This window comes from Lepus europaeus, chromosome 1 (assembly GCF_033115175.1).
Source record: "Lepus europaeus isolate LE1 chromosome 1, mLepTim1.pri, whole genome shotgun sequence".
In the NCBI taxonomy this organism is placed as follows: domain Eukaryota; kingdom Metazoa; phylum Chordata; class Mammalia; order Lagomorpha; family Leporidae; genus Lepus; species Lepus europaeus.
The window spans coordinates 175,338,305-175,354,451 of NC_084827.1; the positions used below are offsets into that span (position 1 = coordinate 175,338,305).

At 48.5% G+C, this 16,147-nt stretch overlaps 1 protein-coding gene across 4 annotated transcripts in view; it reads left to right on the forward strand.

Annotated features, from left to right (window-relative positions):
• Nucleotides 1-16,147, forward strand: part of LOC133760749 (nuclear autoantigen Sp-100-like) — a 103,839-nt gene that overhangs the window by 21,352 nt on the left and 66,340 nt on the right. For 3 of the 4 annotated variants that reach the window (XM_062193340.1, XM_062193345.1, XM_062193355.1), the window contains exons 2-5: nucleotides 6,240-6,402; nucleotides 8,173-8,341; nucleotides 11,332-11,415; nucleotides 13,381-13,446. In XM_062193340.1, the coding sequence (XP_062049324.1) occupies nucleotides 6,240-6,402; nucleotides 8,173-8,341; nucleotides 11,332-11,415; nucleotides 13,381-13,446 (482 nt within the window). Of the gene's footprint in view, nucleotides 1-6,239; nucleotides 6,403-8,172; nucleotides 8,342-11,331; nucleotides 11,416-13,380; nucleotides 13,447-16,147 lie in introns of those variants that run through there. The other variant, XM_062193364.1, reaches the window with a different exon arrangement.

The window sequence follows — 16,147 nt, forward strand, 5'->3', positions numbered from 1 at the left end:
TGAGTCTGCCGCTGGTGTCCCGAACTTGGGCTCCCACGCTCTCCACGCAGGTACACTGTGAATCACTAGTTCCGGAAGTGTTTCCTCTGCTGTTTCTTCCCCTACTCTTCCTTGAACCTGCAGTATCTCCACTTTTATTAAACTGTCTCTTCCTGGACTATCAGTGTGCTCCCTTCCTATTCTGCCATCTTGCCGCTCTCCCAGAAATCAACCATCTTTTTTTGTTTTAAGAATTTTTTTGAAAGATTTATTTATTTGAAAGGCAGAGTTACAGAGATGCAGAGAGAGAGGTCTTCCATCCTCTGGTTCACTCTCTAGATGGCTGCTACGGCTGGAGCTGCGCTGAACCAAAGCCAAGAGCCAGGAGATTCTTCTGGGTCTCCCAGATGGGTGCAGGAACCCAAGCACTTGGGCCATCTTGCACTGCCTCCTCAGGCCATAGCAGAGAGCTGGATCAGAAATGGAGCAGCCAAGTCTCCAGCCGGTGCCCATATGGGATGCCTGCACTACAGGTGGTGGCCCCATAAATAAATAAATCTTTTTTTTTTAAAGCTAAAAGTAAATAACAACAACAAAATACATTGGATTTAACAGACTTTTTTTAAAAAATTTATTCCTTTATTTAAAAGGCAGAGTTACAGAGAGGAAGAGAGAGAGATACAGAGAGAGAGAGGTCTTCCATCCGCTGGGTCACTCCCCAAATGGCCGCAAAGGCTGGAGCTGGGCCTATCCGAAGCCAGGAGCCAGGAACTTATCCCGGGTCTCCCACACAAATGCAGGGGCCCAAGGACTTGGGCCATCTTCTACTGCTTTCCCAGGCCATAGCAGAGAGCTGGATAGGAAGAGGAGCAGCCGGGGCTCGAACTGGCGTCTAAGGGATGCTGGTACTGCAGGCGGCAGCTTTACCTGCTATGCCAGAGCACCAGCCCCTGGGTGGAATCTTACCACTGTTCACTCAGCCACTGTTACCAGCCTGGGGTGTGGCATCCTGAGCATATTATGAATTTTATTCTCACACGTGAGAAATTTTTATTCAGCAATGAAACCTATGACCTTCCATCCAATTACTAGAAATAAATAAATGTAAATTTTCCAACAGGACATATTTATAACTTTGCAGAGCTCTTGTCTGTGTAAGATGCCCATTTCTATGAGAAGGATGTCCAAAGTGGGCGTAAGTTAAAGTGTGGTAGGTCCTGCCAGATCTTTTCTTCAGAAAGCTATCGTGATTCATGCTTACCTGAGCGGTGAATGAGAGTGTGTGTGGTTTCTCAAAAGAGGACATGGGAGCATCCATTCTAAGAGCACCCCTCTGGATAGCCTTGGGTTCCACTTTTATTTAGAGGATATCAACAATTCTATAAGCCAACAGGCATGTAGGCAATTTTATACATCAACTTAAGGATTTGGGGAAAGATCTGGTTGACTAAGATATGGATCAGAGCTGTTGTAGATCTTCAGAGATTTAAATACTCCTGCAAGTTTACAAATTCCCGACAACACCTCAGGTACCAATTAACGTCCACTAGCCCCCTGCTGCTTCCGCTGCCACATTCCTTTAGGGGCTAGTGTGCCCACCCCCCCCCCCCCATGGCACAAGTGGAAACTGCAGCCCTGCCTCTAATTTCAGAACAGTTTGCTGTCTGAGAGACACTTGGGCAGCATCTTCTACAAGCATGTTTCTTTGAACCTTCTTCCCTGTAGAGTGCTGCTAATAAAATTGTGTTTGCCAACTGATGGGTGGGAAATGATGTCTCATTGATGTTTGGATCTGTACGTATTTGTATGCTTTTTGAGCACTTAAAGTTTCTTCTTTTTAAACTGCTGTTCAGGTCCATTGTGGGGGATTGTTGGTCACCCTTTATTTATAGATTTGCAGTTTTATATATCAGGTATATTAATCCTTTGTCATGTTTGTTGAAAATATTCTTCTACACTGTTTAATATCTTTATTGCTTTTTTAAGAGTTATTTATTTATTTGAAAGGCAGAGTTACACAGAGAAAAAAAGGGAGAAACAAAGAGAGAGATCTTCCATCTACTGATTCATTCCCCAATGACAGCAACAGCTGAAGCTAGACCGATCCAAAGCCAGGAGCCAGGAGCTTCTTCCAGGTCTCCCAAGTGGGTGAAGGGGCCCATGCACTTGGGCCAACCTCTGCTGCTGTCCCAGACACATTAGCAGGGAGCTGGCTTGGGAGTGGGGCAAATGGGACTCAAACTGGTGCCCATTTGGGATGCTGGCACTGCAGGCGGCAGCTTTACCCTATGCCACAGCACGGCCCCTTTATTGCTTTTTCACAACATTTGAATCTATTAATGGAAATCTATTAATGTTCTCTTCCATGTTTGTTCTGACTCAGACATTTGTTACATTATATGAATATTTATATCATTTTATCCAGTTTTAATGGGGTCTCAGGTTGCAGGTGTACCACTTATATAATAATTTCAGAAGGATCAATTTTTTTAAAAGATTTATTTATTTATTTATTTGAAAGTCAGAGTTACATAGAGAGAGTAGAAGCAGAGAAGAGAGAGAGGTCTTCCACTCATTGGTTCACTCCCCAGTTGGCCGCAACAGCCGGAGCTGTGCCGATCCGAAGCCAGGAGCCAGGAGTTTCCTCCAGGTCTCCCATGTGGATCAGGGGACCAAGGACCTGGGCCACCTTCTACTGCTTTCCCAGGCTGTAGCAGAGAGCTGGATCAGAAGTGGAGCAGCTGGGTCTTGAACTGGCACCCATATGGGATGCTGGCACTGCAGGCGGCAGCTTTACCCACTACGCCAAAGCACTGGCCCCAACATTTTAAAATTGGTATGTTTTCCTAAGTTAACTTTTATATCTCAATTTATTTCTACCTTATTAAGTGTTCAGTAAAATTTTATATTTTCCTCATAAAAGTATCATACTTTCCAGTTGTTTATAAATATATAGAAATGTAGGGGCCAGTGCTGTGGCGCAGCATGTAAATGACCTGGCCTGAAGCGCTGGCATCCCATATCAGTGCCGGTTCAAGACCCAGCTGCTCCACTTCTGATCGAGCTCTCTGCTATGGCCTGGGAAAGCAGTGGAAGATGGCCCAAGTCCTTGGGCCCCTGCACCTGCGTGGGAGACCAGGAGGAGCCTCTTGGCTCCTGGCTTCGGATCAGTGCAGCTACGGCAGTTCTGGCCAATTGAGGATTGAACCATCAAATGGAAGACATCTCTCTCTCTCTCTCTCTCTCTCTCTTTCTCTCTCTCTGCCTCTCCTCTCTGTGTAACTCTGACTTTCAAATAAATAAATAAATCTTTAAAAAATATATGGAAATATATTTGCTATTGTGTCTGAAGTGTTATTTTCTTTCCTTTTGTTTTTGTTGTTCCATATGAAAGCTATAACTATTTTATAAATATTCTTTATTCATACTCCTCACAAATTGTTATCTTGGCTCTTAGACATTTTCTTAGGTGGCTGGTGTTTCTTTTTTTTTTTTTTTTAACTTTTATTTAATGAATATAAATTTCCAGTGTACAGCTTATGGATTACAATGGCTTCCCCCCCCCCCCATAACTTCCCTCCCACCCGCAACCCTCCCCCCTCCTGCTCCCTCTCCCCTTCCATTTGCATCAAGATTCATTTTCAATTCTCTTTATATACAGAAGATCAATTTAGTATAAAGATTTCAACAGTTTGCACCCACATAGAAACACAAAGTGAAACATACTGTTTGAGTACTAGTTATAGCATTAAATCACAATGTACAGCACATTAAGGACAGAGATCCCACATGAGGAGCAAGTGCACAGTGGCTCCTGTTGTTGACCCAACAAATTGACACTCTAGTTTATGGCGCCAGTAACCATCCTAGGCTGTCGTCATGAGTTGCCAAGGCTATGGAAGCCTTCCAAGTTCGCCGACTCTGATCATATTTAGACAAGGTCATAAAAGACAGAGTGAGGATAGTAACCAATGATCCTAAGAGTGGCATTTACCAGGTTTGAACAATTATACAGCATTAAGTGGGGAAGAGGACCATCAGTACACACATGTTGGGAGTAGAGCCATTGGTGGTAGAGTAGAGGTTATGATTACAAAGGAATGAGGCCCAAGTGCACTAGACAGGGCCTAGAACAAAGGACAGAGTCATTATTAGAGGAGCTAAGAAAGGTGCTGTCCAAGCTACAATTAAGTTTTCTGATTGAGAGGCAAATAGAACCTGATAGAAGGGGCTTGATAATAATCTGGTGGGCTTTAGGCCTTGTAAGTTAAGAGGCCCAGACCTATCTATCTCTTCACATGGGGTATATCCTAAGGGAGGTGTGAACCTCCTAGGGGAAGGCACTCTGTTGACTTTCATTACTTGGCTGGCCTGGGAGGAGAACTGGCCAGGTAAAGGCAGGGGGCATCTCTAACAAGAAATTTACAGTTCTGCCTGCAATGTTGCTGACCCTACTTGACCATCCCCTCAGCTGCAGTGGTCACTTTGGAAGTTGGGCTGAATGAAGGGCTTTTCAGCTTAGAGCCAATAAGATCTGTGGCTCTGACCTGGGCATCCTTCGACTCCAGGGCAGGTCCATTTCCAGTGATCCAACTCTTGGCAGAGCTGCCAGGGCTCTTCACAAGCTGACTTCTGCTGAAGCCCAGGCTTACCACATTGAAAGGTGGCTGGTGTTTCTATAAATAGAATTACAGGGCATACTATTTTGTACATCACTTTAGTATATATACCAGTTTTTTTTTAATTCTATTGCATTATCTAAAATTTATTTTAAAACTACTTAGAATAATGACAGTAGAGGTAGGCATCCTTGTCTTTTTTTTTTTCTATTTAAATGACAAAAATACTTTACACAATGACCCAGCAATTCCACTCCTAAGTGCTTACCCAAAAGATATGAAAACCCCCGTCACAGCTGTGCACACACACACACACTCAAAACAGCAGCTTTATTTTGCTAGCCCCAGACATGAATCCATCCAAGTGTCTATCAATGGGAACATATTAGACCATGGTAGACTCATGCAATGAATTCCTTCAACAATAACAAGGAACAAAATTCGTCCCATACAACACAGGTGATGCATGAAAGAAGGCAGCCACAAAGCACACGTTACATATGATTCCATTCCTATGAAAGCCAAACAGGCACCACTAGCCTATGGCGGCGGCAGGGCATCCCCAGGGAGTGCTCAGCAGGAGCTCTGTGCTCCGTCCTTTTCTCAAGCCTCACGTTGGGTTGGAGCCCCGGGTCCCCCTTGCACTCTCCACCGCCTCTCCAGGGGCTGCGTCCTGACTCAGAGCACCTCCACCTGACACTTTGTCTTCGAGGTTTTGGTTGAGATCTCACACTTTTTCCTTGTCTTCTGCCATCGTCTTTGTCCCTGTGACTCTAATTCCTTTGTCATCATCTTAGTGGGGTCTTCAGTAAAAGATAAGACAAATGGATTTCTTCAAATTCAAAACAATCACATGTCTTTAGCATTTCCTGCTGCATGTTGAGGACTGGCAGTGCCCATAATTCTTGTCAGGTTTGACAAGGAAAGCATACAAGTTTTCGGGGCATTTAGGGATGCGGAGATAATGATTAAAGCATTTTTTTCAGAGCAATAGAGTGAGCACTGAGTCATATTTATTACAGAATTGGACTCATGTAAGATTTCACAGAAAGTAGCTGCAATTTCTGAAGTTTAGATGACTAAAAAGACTTAACAATAACACAGATTTATATTAACACAAAACAGATGTCTTAGGAGCTATGACTGGTATTCTCATGAAATTCTCAGTGCACAGTTATCGTTATCATTATTTAACCGTATTGTATCACAAATTAATTTTATGAGGAAGGATGGTATTTCTTGCTTAGTGACTAGTCAGAGATGGGACTTTCTGTGATCCATTTTCTCTTAGTTGTTCATTAAGATGTATATTGAAGGCTAGATTCTATTTTAGTCTATGGTTTTATATTCCTCTGTAAAGGACCTGCTCACTCCATCTTTATTTTATAGGAGTTAAAAAGTTTTAATTCAAGAAATTTTCCAGTGAAGAGGTATTTCTAACCGCTCTAATCGGGACAGGCTGGGCTTGTCGGTCCTGCATTTAAGTCGTTCATAACCGCCATGCTTTCTTCCATTTTATCGCCATTGCTTTACTTCCACTGTCCGATTCCTGCTGACGACCACCTGTTTTATACATGTTGGCCCCCACAGGCCTCTGGATCCTGACGCCCGTGTTCGCGGGCTGTCCTTTCCCCCCTCTAGGATGTCCATAGAAGACGAGAGCACAGAGGAAAGGCGGATCTATGAAGCTGTGTTCACGCATTTCAAAAGACACAAAGTGGAGATTTCGAGCGCCATCAGAAAGACGTTCCCTTTCCTTGAGGGCCTCCGTGACCGCGAACTCATCACAGACAAAATGTTTGAAGTAAGTAAGCCTGTTCTGTCACAACCTGGCCAGCCAGCACCGAGGTGACTTACGCTTTGATATTCTAGGCCCAGATTTCAGAGTCTAGCTAGCCGACGGGTGGGTCTCCCGTGAGGGGTCCCTATCTGGTGTTTCTGTAAGTGCTCCTGTGAGGTAGAGAGGGAGACAGGAAGCAGAAATGGCGGGAGACGACCTGCTGTGACCGAAGCAGTGGTGTTACATGGCGCCCTCTGCAGGCGGGTGGGATGCACTGGAGAGGGGAAACCATTGTCCATCCATGGGCGATGTCTTCTGTTTTCCATACCCTGTAATTCAGACAGTTCATTCAATACAATGTAAGCCAAACATTTAAGATAATTTTAATGAATTGATGAATGGTTTCATTGGGCTACTGAAACAATTATAGTCACAACATTTTATTTCAATGAATACCGAACTGGTTTAAAATACCTACATCCGAAAATCTCACAACCCGTAGGAATGGGTGTCTTGTTAGGATAACTTTGGGAGTGGATGCCATAACTTATGGTTTTCCTTATTTTTTCTTTGGGAACTTACGGAGTTTTCGAGTTTGGGTAAATTTTACCCACAGGCCCTCTTGGTGATCCAAGTGCATTTTTCTTTGCCCTGTAGACATGCATTTCTCATGGCCAAATTCACGGCCATGGGGGGTGGAGGTGGGGAGCTGGTCACCTGATTTCCTTGAGCCCCTTGGCCCAGTCAGTCATAGGGGAATGGCAGGGGCCGGCCAGTCAACAGAAATGCTGCTTAGTCCTCTGTGCTACACCGTCTGGCCAGCCTCTCACAGGATTCCATGTCACTGAACTTGGAATCCACTTTTTTCCTTCAACACTGCTCCTTCTTGCATTTAATGGCAATGAAGGTGAGAAGCTCCGACCTACCAGTGAGCATTTTTCAACTTTATTTATTTGAGATGTGGAGGGTGCGAAGTGGAGGAAAAGAGAGAGAAGTGGGGTTCCCGTCTGCAGTTTCACTTCCAAAATACCTGCAGTGGCAGTAACTGAGCCAGGCCAAAGCCAAAGCCAGGAACTCGGTCCGGGTCTTCCAAGTGTGTGGCAGGGATAGAAGTACTACAGCCAGCAGTACTGCCTCCCGGGGCTGCCTTAGCAAGCAGCTAGGAGTCGACCACAGGCACTCTGATGGGGACACAGGCCACCTGAACAGCAGCTCACCCAGTAGACAAAACGCCTGCCCCGCCAAAGGAACATTGTTAAAATTTAACACTGTTAAAAAGATTCAGGATTTTTAAAGATTTATTTATTTATTTGAGAGATTGGGTTACAGACAGAGAGGGAGAGACAGAGAGAAAGATATCCCATCTACTGATTCACCTCCCAAATGGCCACAATAGCTGGAGCTGCACCGATCCAAAGCCAAAAGCCAGGAGCTTCTTCCAGGTCTCGCATTTGGGTTCAGGGGCCCAAGGACGTGGACCATCTTCCACTGCTTTCCCAGGCCATGGCAGAGAGCTGGATTGGGAGAGTAGCAGCTGGGACATGAACTGTTGCCCAAAGGGGATGCAGGTGCCGCAGGTGGTAGCTTTACCTGCTTTGCCACAGCTTCGGCTCCATCCAAAGGAAATTTTTAAGGTGGAAAGATTTAGTTGCTTCATTTGGTAGCCATACAGATATACAAAAATTCTAGAACTTTCCATGAGATAATACTTAGGGAGAGAAATTGGAATGCATTCTTTTCTAGAGCTCTTCTGTCACTTGAAAGTCTGTGTCTCTCCATTGCACATTTTTTCAGGATTCTCAAGACTCTTGCAGAAACCTTGTCCCAGTGCAAAAAGTGGTGTACAATGTCCTCAGAGAGCTGGAGAAGACCTTTCACTGGGCAGTTCTGGAAGCGCTGTTCAGCGAGGTCAACCTGCAGGAATACCCTGATTTAATTTCCGTTTATAAAAGCTTTGAAAGTGGTAATTATGTTTATTATCTACCTTTTGAGATCCAGGATTAATTTTTTTCAACAAGCATGTATTGAGTTTCTACCGCATGCCACACACTATGCTAGACAGTGGGGATATAGTAGCTGTCAAAACAGACGTATCATGAACCTCCTCAAAGCTTGTAGCATAGGGGCGGCGTACAACCACTTCCCAGAGGTCTGCTGAGCTGGGCATTTAGAATCACAAGGCAGCCAGAATGACATGGGCGTGAGGTTTGCATAGGGCAAGTAACAGTATCCCAACGAGGCTGTATCAGTGGCTTCTATTCCATTGGAGCCCTTGCAGTAGTCTACACTGAAGCCCACCAAGTTGGCTACCACCTGCCCTGAGTGACAGTTTAACTGAGGGTCAGGATACAGCTTGGCTCAGCCCATGGGCGTCAGTCTCTTTTGTAAAAAGTCCACAGTCAGAGTTCCAGGGGCCCCACAGGGACAAACTGGGCTACAAGAGTCGCCACATTAAAGGAGGACCTATGGCCTCCCACCAAGTGTTTGTGGTTCGTGTACAGCCCCTCCAAGTCTATTAGCCAAGGGACATTGTTATCCCTAAACCCAGGGAAGACAATACCGCTATTAGGTTTCTAGAGTAATGAGCAAGAAAGTTAACCCTGGGTTCAAATTCTGCCTTTCCAGGAGAAATGGAGCTACTTTTTAAAATGTGCAGAACAAACGCTTATCAAGTTGCTCTGCTAGGGACTAGTTTTGGTGCTATACAAAGCTAAAAGGCTTATTCTCTGCTTTTTCCTAAGAAGGTGTGGATTACCCTCCTTTGTTAGTAAACAGCAAAAGGTGTGCCTTCCAATTTTTTTATGATTTACTTATTTATTTGAAATACATAGTTAGAGAGAGAGGAGGAGGAAAAACAGAGTTTCAGAGAGAGGGAGAGAATTTTCCATCTACTTGTTCCCTCCCCAAATAGTCAAAATAGCCAGAAACTTCTTCTGGGTCTCCCACGTGGGTGCAGGGCCCAAGCACCTAGGTCATCTTCTGCTGCTTTCCCAGGCCATAGCAGAGAGCTGGATTGGAAGTGGAGCAGCCAGGACTCAAAGCGGTGCCCATAAAGGATACCAGTGCTGCAGGCTGTGACTTGAACCTGCTGTGCCACAGCACTGGCCCCTGTGTTTTTTTTTTTTTTTTAATTACTTGCCTATATTTTTATTCCAACACAGTTTGGTCTCAACCATGTTATCCAGATAAGAGACATCTGGAGAAAAACTGCCCGATGCTGTCAGTTCAGGAGGGCGGATGCTACGGAAACAGGAGTGGAAGTGCGAAAAGAAGTCTGCAGAACCCCGACCTGGCTAAATCCACGAGCTGAAGCAGAGGGGGCGCTGAGTCAAGAGATAGGTGGGAGGCGGACTTTTGAAGGGTCAGGCACATACAGCTCAGGGATATGAAGTTTATTTACTAGACAATAAAGAGATACTACAGGTTTATAAACAAGGGGAAAAATGAAAAAGAGGTATCTATGCCTTGTTGATTGATCATGATCTCACCTAATCATGAAATAATTTTTATAGCAAATCAAGTCACAAAAAGATGAAATCAAGTACCGGGGCACAAATTCTGGGTGAATATTCTATTTAGAAGCAGGAGTTCCCCAGTCCATGGGTACAAAGGATATGGTGCTATGTTTACTATACGCATTGCAGGGCCTCGGGTCCTCTTCGTGGGCTGTGGCCTCATGCCCATCTCTGGTGCCCCCACTGCTTGAGCAACTCAGACTTGAGGCTGACCGTCCACCCTGGACTGCGGCTGCCTCTGCTCTCTGGACCCTGAGGTCCCAAAAGCCGCGCCTGCGTTTCCTGGTGCCTTCCTTTGGGGACAGCTCATTCTCATCAAATTAAGCTTCAATCCACCTCCTTTCTAGCTCCATCGTTAAAGCTGTAGGATATTCTCTGTTGTGTGCTGACTTCCTGAGACCCTGTCCTGAGGTCGTCCCTGCTTCTTCCTCACAATCCAAACAATTTAGAAAACACATGTTTGGGGGTCGGCGCTGTGATACAACAGGCAAAGCAGCTGCCTGTGACACTGGCATCCCATATCGGAGTGCTGGTTTGAGTCCCGGCTGCTCCACCATCCAGCTCCCTGCTAATGCTCCTGGGAAGGCAGTGGATGATGTTCAAGTGTCTGGGCCCCTGAACCCAAGTGGGAGACCCAGATGGAGTTTGAGGCTCCTGGCTTCAGCCTGGCCCAGCCCTGGCTGTTGTGAGCACTTGGGGAATGAACCAGTGGATGGAAGATCTCTCCCTTCCCCACCACCCCCCTGACTCTGCCTGTCAAATAAATGAGAATCTTAGAGAGAGGACGGGGCAGCACTGTGGGGTAGTGGGTAAAGCAACCACCTGCAGTGCCAGCATCCCATATGGGCACCAGTTCGAGTCTCAGCAGCTCTACTTCTGACACAGCTCTCTGCTATGGCCTGGGAAAGCAGTAGAAGATGCCACATGTCCTTGGGCCCTGCACCTGCATGGGAGACCCAGAAGAAGCTCCTGGCTCCCAGCTTCAGATCGGCTCCATTTGGAGAGTGAACCAATGGGATGGAAGACCTCTCTCTCTACCTCTGCCTCTCTGTAACTCTGCCTTTCAAATAAATAAATAAATCTTTAAAAAAAAGAGAGAGAGGGGCTAGAAAAAAAAAAAAAAACCACCCACATTTCACTTCTGTTAGGCATTCTGATGTCTGTTTTCCCTGCCTCTGATCACCCTAGGGAACACAGCCCACAGCGCCTCTACCACTCTATCCTCCACTCTTGGGTGTCTCTCTGCGCGGGACACATCAAGGCTCCCTCGCTGTTGTCGTCTTTCTGTCTCACAGGCTGATGGGAGAACTTGCAGTCCTGTGGGATGCACTGAGCTCTGAGTGACCTGGAGGCTGGAGAACCCTAAGAGGGGGGCTTTGAGACTTCCCCCGTCCCTGCAAAGGTCTCTGACTGCCCTCTTGTGTCTCCCTGTCCTCAGTGATCCATGACAAGCTGCCCTCCCAGGGCAATGATGGAGGAGAGAGAGGGGAGAGGTCCACCTTCCGGCTGCGCCTTAGACAAGGTAACAGTGACTGGATAAAAAGTGCTTCTCATTTGCTGCGGGAGAGTGGAGGCGGGGGTCTGGGTGGAGAGCACGTGTCAGGGACAAAGCACAGAAGGCAGGGAAGGGCAGGAGGGGTGCTGGGGTGAGCCCTTGCTTGGGTGGGGGTCCTGGAGGAAGAGCCAGGCTCAACAGCAAGATGAAGGCAGCAGAGCCCAGAGTGGAGACAGCCAGGCTTAAAGGGACGAGCCACCTGGGAGTCATTGTGACTGGGAAACTTCCAGGTGGGAGAAGCTGGCTATGAAGCTGTGCAGGGCTCAGAAACATGGCCCGTGTCCAGCCTTGAAGAGGAAGGCAGTTGGAAAAAATGGACCCTCTGTTTCGTCTTTACCTGCACACGCACCCACTCCGGCAGCAGATGTGTGGGGTTCTCCCCGCAGCAGCCAGTAGCAGGTGTTTGATGATTTAATGTAATCCAGGCACTAGCCAGGTGCATGTGAAGGGCTCAGTCCCACAAGACTGCAACCCCCCCCCCCCCTTTGGATGCCAGCTGAACGTCCCGGGTTTTGGCATTGGAAGGTGCCCTGATCCCCTCCTTGAGTTTAATGGTCTGTAGTATGGCTTGCAGAACTCAGGGTAATGTTGACTGGCGTTGACCATTCAAACCATTGGGCACTGTGACTGCAGCAGCCTCTTCCTCTCTCCCCTGCCTGAGGTCAGGGGCTCCAGCCCTCTCTCCTTAGGGGCTGCATCCTTGGGGGCTTTCCAGAAGTCACCTTGCTGCCATACACTCTGGTGAGTTAGAAGGGGTGGGTCGTCACACCAGGCGATCTTCACATCTTCATCACCTACGGAATTGCATGGGCTTTAGGGGTTCTGGTGAGGAGCAGGAGCTAAAACCAAAGGGGACGGTTCTGAGTTCTCATGCCATCCCAGCGTCACACTCGCTGATGGCAGAGGCAGGGACCCGTGTCCGTGCGGGGCTGCTGTCCAAGAGCAGGACGTCTCAAGGAGAAAGGCACTCATTTAGAGAGACGCAGAGAGGAAGTGGGGGAGACAGAGGAACAGGATGTGGGTGCCAAGAGAGGGAGAACAGCAGGGAGGGGGTGAGCAACGGCGTGGAGGAGGACACGTGGCTGACGGCTCACTCTGGACGTCTGCTCTCAGCGTTGTGGACTTAGTGCTCGGACTGCCATTGGCAGCTGCTGTCGCTTAGGTACCTCTGTGTAGAGAATTGGGAGGGACCCGGTGTGGAGGTGCCGGGGAGGCAGGGTGGGCCCAGGGCTTCTGAACTCAGAGCCCTGTACTCATTGATGGAAAAGGCAGAAGCAGGCAGAACAAAGAGTAGCAAGAGCTGGAGGAAGAGGAGGAGAGCGGGGCACCTAATCCCCAGGGAGGCAGCACCGAGGGGGAGGGGCAGGTGTGCAGAGGAGGGTGTGGTGCGAAGGGGGCGGGGCCCGGGGCGGGGCCTGGCCCCAGGACTTGCTGGGATCTGAGGGGAGGCTCTGGGGCAAAACAGGCTCACTTTGGCTGTTGGTGTCAAGCCATCATCACCTGTTGCCAGACTGCCTGGTGCAGGACCCCAGTAGTGGGGAGGCCTGGGAAGACCCTCAGCCAAGGGTGTGGCTGGCCTGGTCCCCCTCTCTCAGGGTTGGAGTCCAACTTTAAGAGTCAGGTGGAGGGGTGGGCGTTGGGATGCAGGAGGTTAAGCCTCTGCATAGGACGGGCAGCAGGGATGGCCCAAGTGCTCAAGTCCCTGCCACCCACATGGGAGACCCCGATAGAGTCCTGGCTTCTGCGATTTCTCTCTCATCACTCTGCCTTTCCAATAAATTAAATATTTTTAAGAAAGAATCGTATGTGGCTCTGGCAGCCCCAGAAGGGCACTGGGTTGGTACTTAGAGGAGGTCTTTAAAGGGGCTAGGGGAGAGGAGCAGCATTCACGGCTTCAGTGTGGAAACAGACTTCTGCTCTCTTGCCTCCTAGGAGCCGGCGAACCTTCTTTTCAACAAAGCCTGCCCTGGTGCCCCTCAGACGCCTCGTCTTCTGACGGTCTGTTCTGGGGGTCGTTGCTCCTTTGGCCCAGTCTGGGATGGGCTGGGGGCTGGGGGCAGGGAGTGGGGGTGGCTGCCGCTTGCTGGTTCTCATTGCCTGGGACGTTCAGTCTGTCCACCTGTGGTTTCTCCGAGTTCAGGATTTAGATAGCGGGTCTTTCTCTTCAGGGTTTTCTTTTTCCCTTCCTCCTGCCAGCTCCGGGTGATGGGGTCTGGGCGCCTCCCGGTGCGTGCTCCTGGCTCCACGGTCGTCTGCCTGTGTCTTCCTCACATCTGGCCCTGCCGCACTGCTCTGGCCCTGGCTGTGGCGGAGGCCAGTGCTGGGAGGAGTGGGGAGGGGGGGCGATTGTGGGCTGTCTCTGCTTTCTCCTTCCTTGGGTCTGTCACGCAGGACCCTAACGCTACTGTGCCTCCCCCACGACATACCCCCCACTCCTGAGGTGGCAGGCCAGGGCCCCCCGTGTCGAACACCAAACAAGGCACTGCCAAGCTCCTTAGTAACCCATAACCACAGTTGCCAACTCTTCGCTCTCCCTTAATCCACAGAACTGTTAATATGTGGCTCAACTATTTAAAATATTGCCCATTTAAGATGTCAATTATAATGCTTTTGTTTTTACAATCTGTTACAGTGTCCCATATGTTGGTGCAGGCAATATCTCATGTATCTTCCCAGTAACTTTAAAATGCAGTATACTCTCATTTGTCAGAGGAGAAGGAGCTGGGTTAGGGAGTGTGGTCCTGTCCAAGTTCACTCACCTAGGAATTGGGATTTGACACTGCTACCAGCTAGCATCAGGGATTCTGGTGCCCACTTGCCTGGTCCACGTTCTGCCCCTGTGATGTCGGTTGCCTCTGTGAGCCTCCGCTTCGTCCCACGAAGCACGTGCCTTTTCGCCGTGTGTTTGTGACAAGTTCCATCACGTGAAGCCGTCACCATCCTGCCTGGTGCTTCTCGGTGTCTTGCCCTTCTCATCACTAACTTAACTCTCAGTCTTACGTGCACCTGTCTGCAGATCGAAGCGTCTAACCATTGCTGTGAACTCAGGTTTCCTTCTGGTGTGCTCTGACGCAGGTGTTCTCTGTGGACACAATAGTTCTCCAGCTGCAGTAGCAGTGATAGAAGCAATGCCAGTGTTAGAGACCAAGGGGCCAGGGCTCCTCCCCCTTAGAGCATACCAGCCATATAGTTAATGCTAAGTCTGTATTCCATGATCTTCTTCGGAGTTGATAGCAGAGAACAGGCTGGGAAAATCTCAACTCTGTGCAAAGTCCTTTTTATGTAGCTTCTGATGGGGTGAGATGTTACTCAAGAAAGGATTTTTTTTTATTTGTAATAACATTTTTATAAAAGAGAAAAAAGTTACCCTTTTGGAAAACCACTTTTTTAAAAGTCACATTTAAATATATTTTTCTTTTTTAAAAATATTTATTTTATTTATTTGAAAGAGTTATAGAGAGAGGTAGAAACAAAGAGAGAGAGGTCTTCCATCCACTGGTTCACTCCCCAGATGGCCACAACGGCTGGAGCTGCACCCATCCGAAGCCAGGAGCCAGGAGCTTCCTCTGGGTCTCCCACATGGGTGCAGGGGCCCAAGGACTTGGGCCATCTTCTGCTACTTTCCCAGGCCATAGCAGAGAGCTGGATAGGAAGAGGAGCAGCTGGGACTAGAACCGGCGCCCATATGGGATGCCAGCGCTTCAGGCCAGGGCTTTTTTTTTTTTTTTTTTTTTTTTTTTTGACAGGCAGAGTGGACAGTGAGAAAGACAGAGAGAAAGGACTTCCTTTGCCGTTGGTTCACCCTCCAATAGCCGCCACGGCCGCCGCGCTGCTGCCAGCACACCGCACTGATCCGAAGGCAGGAGCCAGGTGCTTATCTTGGTCTCCCATGCGGGTGCAGGGCCCAAGCACTTGGGCCATCCTCTACTGCACTCCAGGGCCATAGCAGAGAGCTGGCCTGGAAGAGGGGCAACCGAGACAGAATCTGGCGCCCCGACCGGGACTAGAACCCGGTGTGCCGGCGCCGCAAGGCAGAGGATTAGCCTATTGAGCCACGGTGCCGGCCCAGGCCAGGGCTTTAACCCATTGCACCACAGCGCCGGCGTGGATGAATCAACGTGGATGAATCCCTGTTCTTGATTATTCATCTCCTAGTGCGGATGCTGGGAGCAACCACACCTGGAGACAGAATCCCCACCCATCTCAGAGTTGGGGAACAGAGGATTACAAGGAGAAGCATAGCAACGTGCAGACCAAGTGACGCACAGAGAGCATCTGTGAGAGTGTCCCGGAGTCTGACTGTGACACGCACGGATCGGGGAAGGGCTGTGTGTCGTGCCCACCACCCAAAGACGCATCACCAGGTCAAACACCTGGGCCCCTGTTCTACATTAAAACTTCCAGAAATGTCTTTAAATCGTTCTTTCTGGAAGTTACTTTGTTTAGAAAAATAACATTAAGTGAAGAACAGAAATTGCACTGGAGAATACCTTTGCCCACTTAGAGGCTGTAGAGGCTCGTGGAGCAGAGCAGGCTGTGCAGATGGGATCACCAGTGAGCTGGGGAGGTTCCCGAGGCGCAAGAGGAGAATGTAGCTTCCAGGACTGTTGCTCCGAGACTGACGCTTTACCCTCCCTCTGCTCTGTTCTGCCGTCTGTCTCTGGCCTCTGTAGACTTCCTGGCCTCTCGCCTTGCTGGC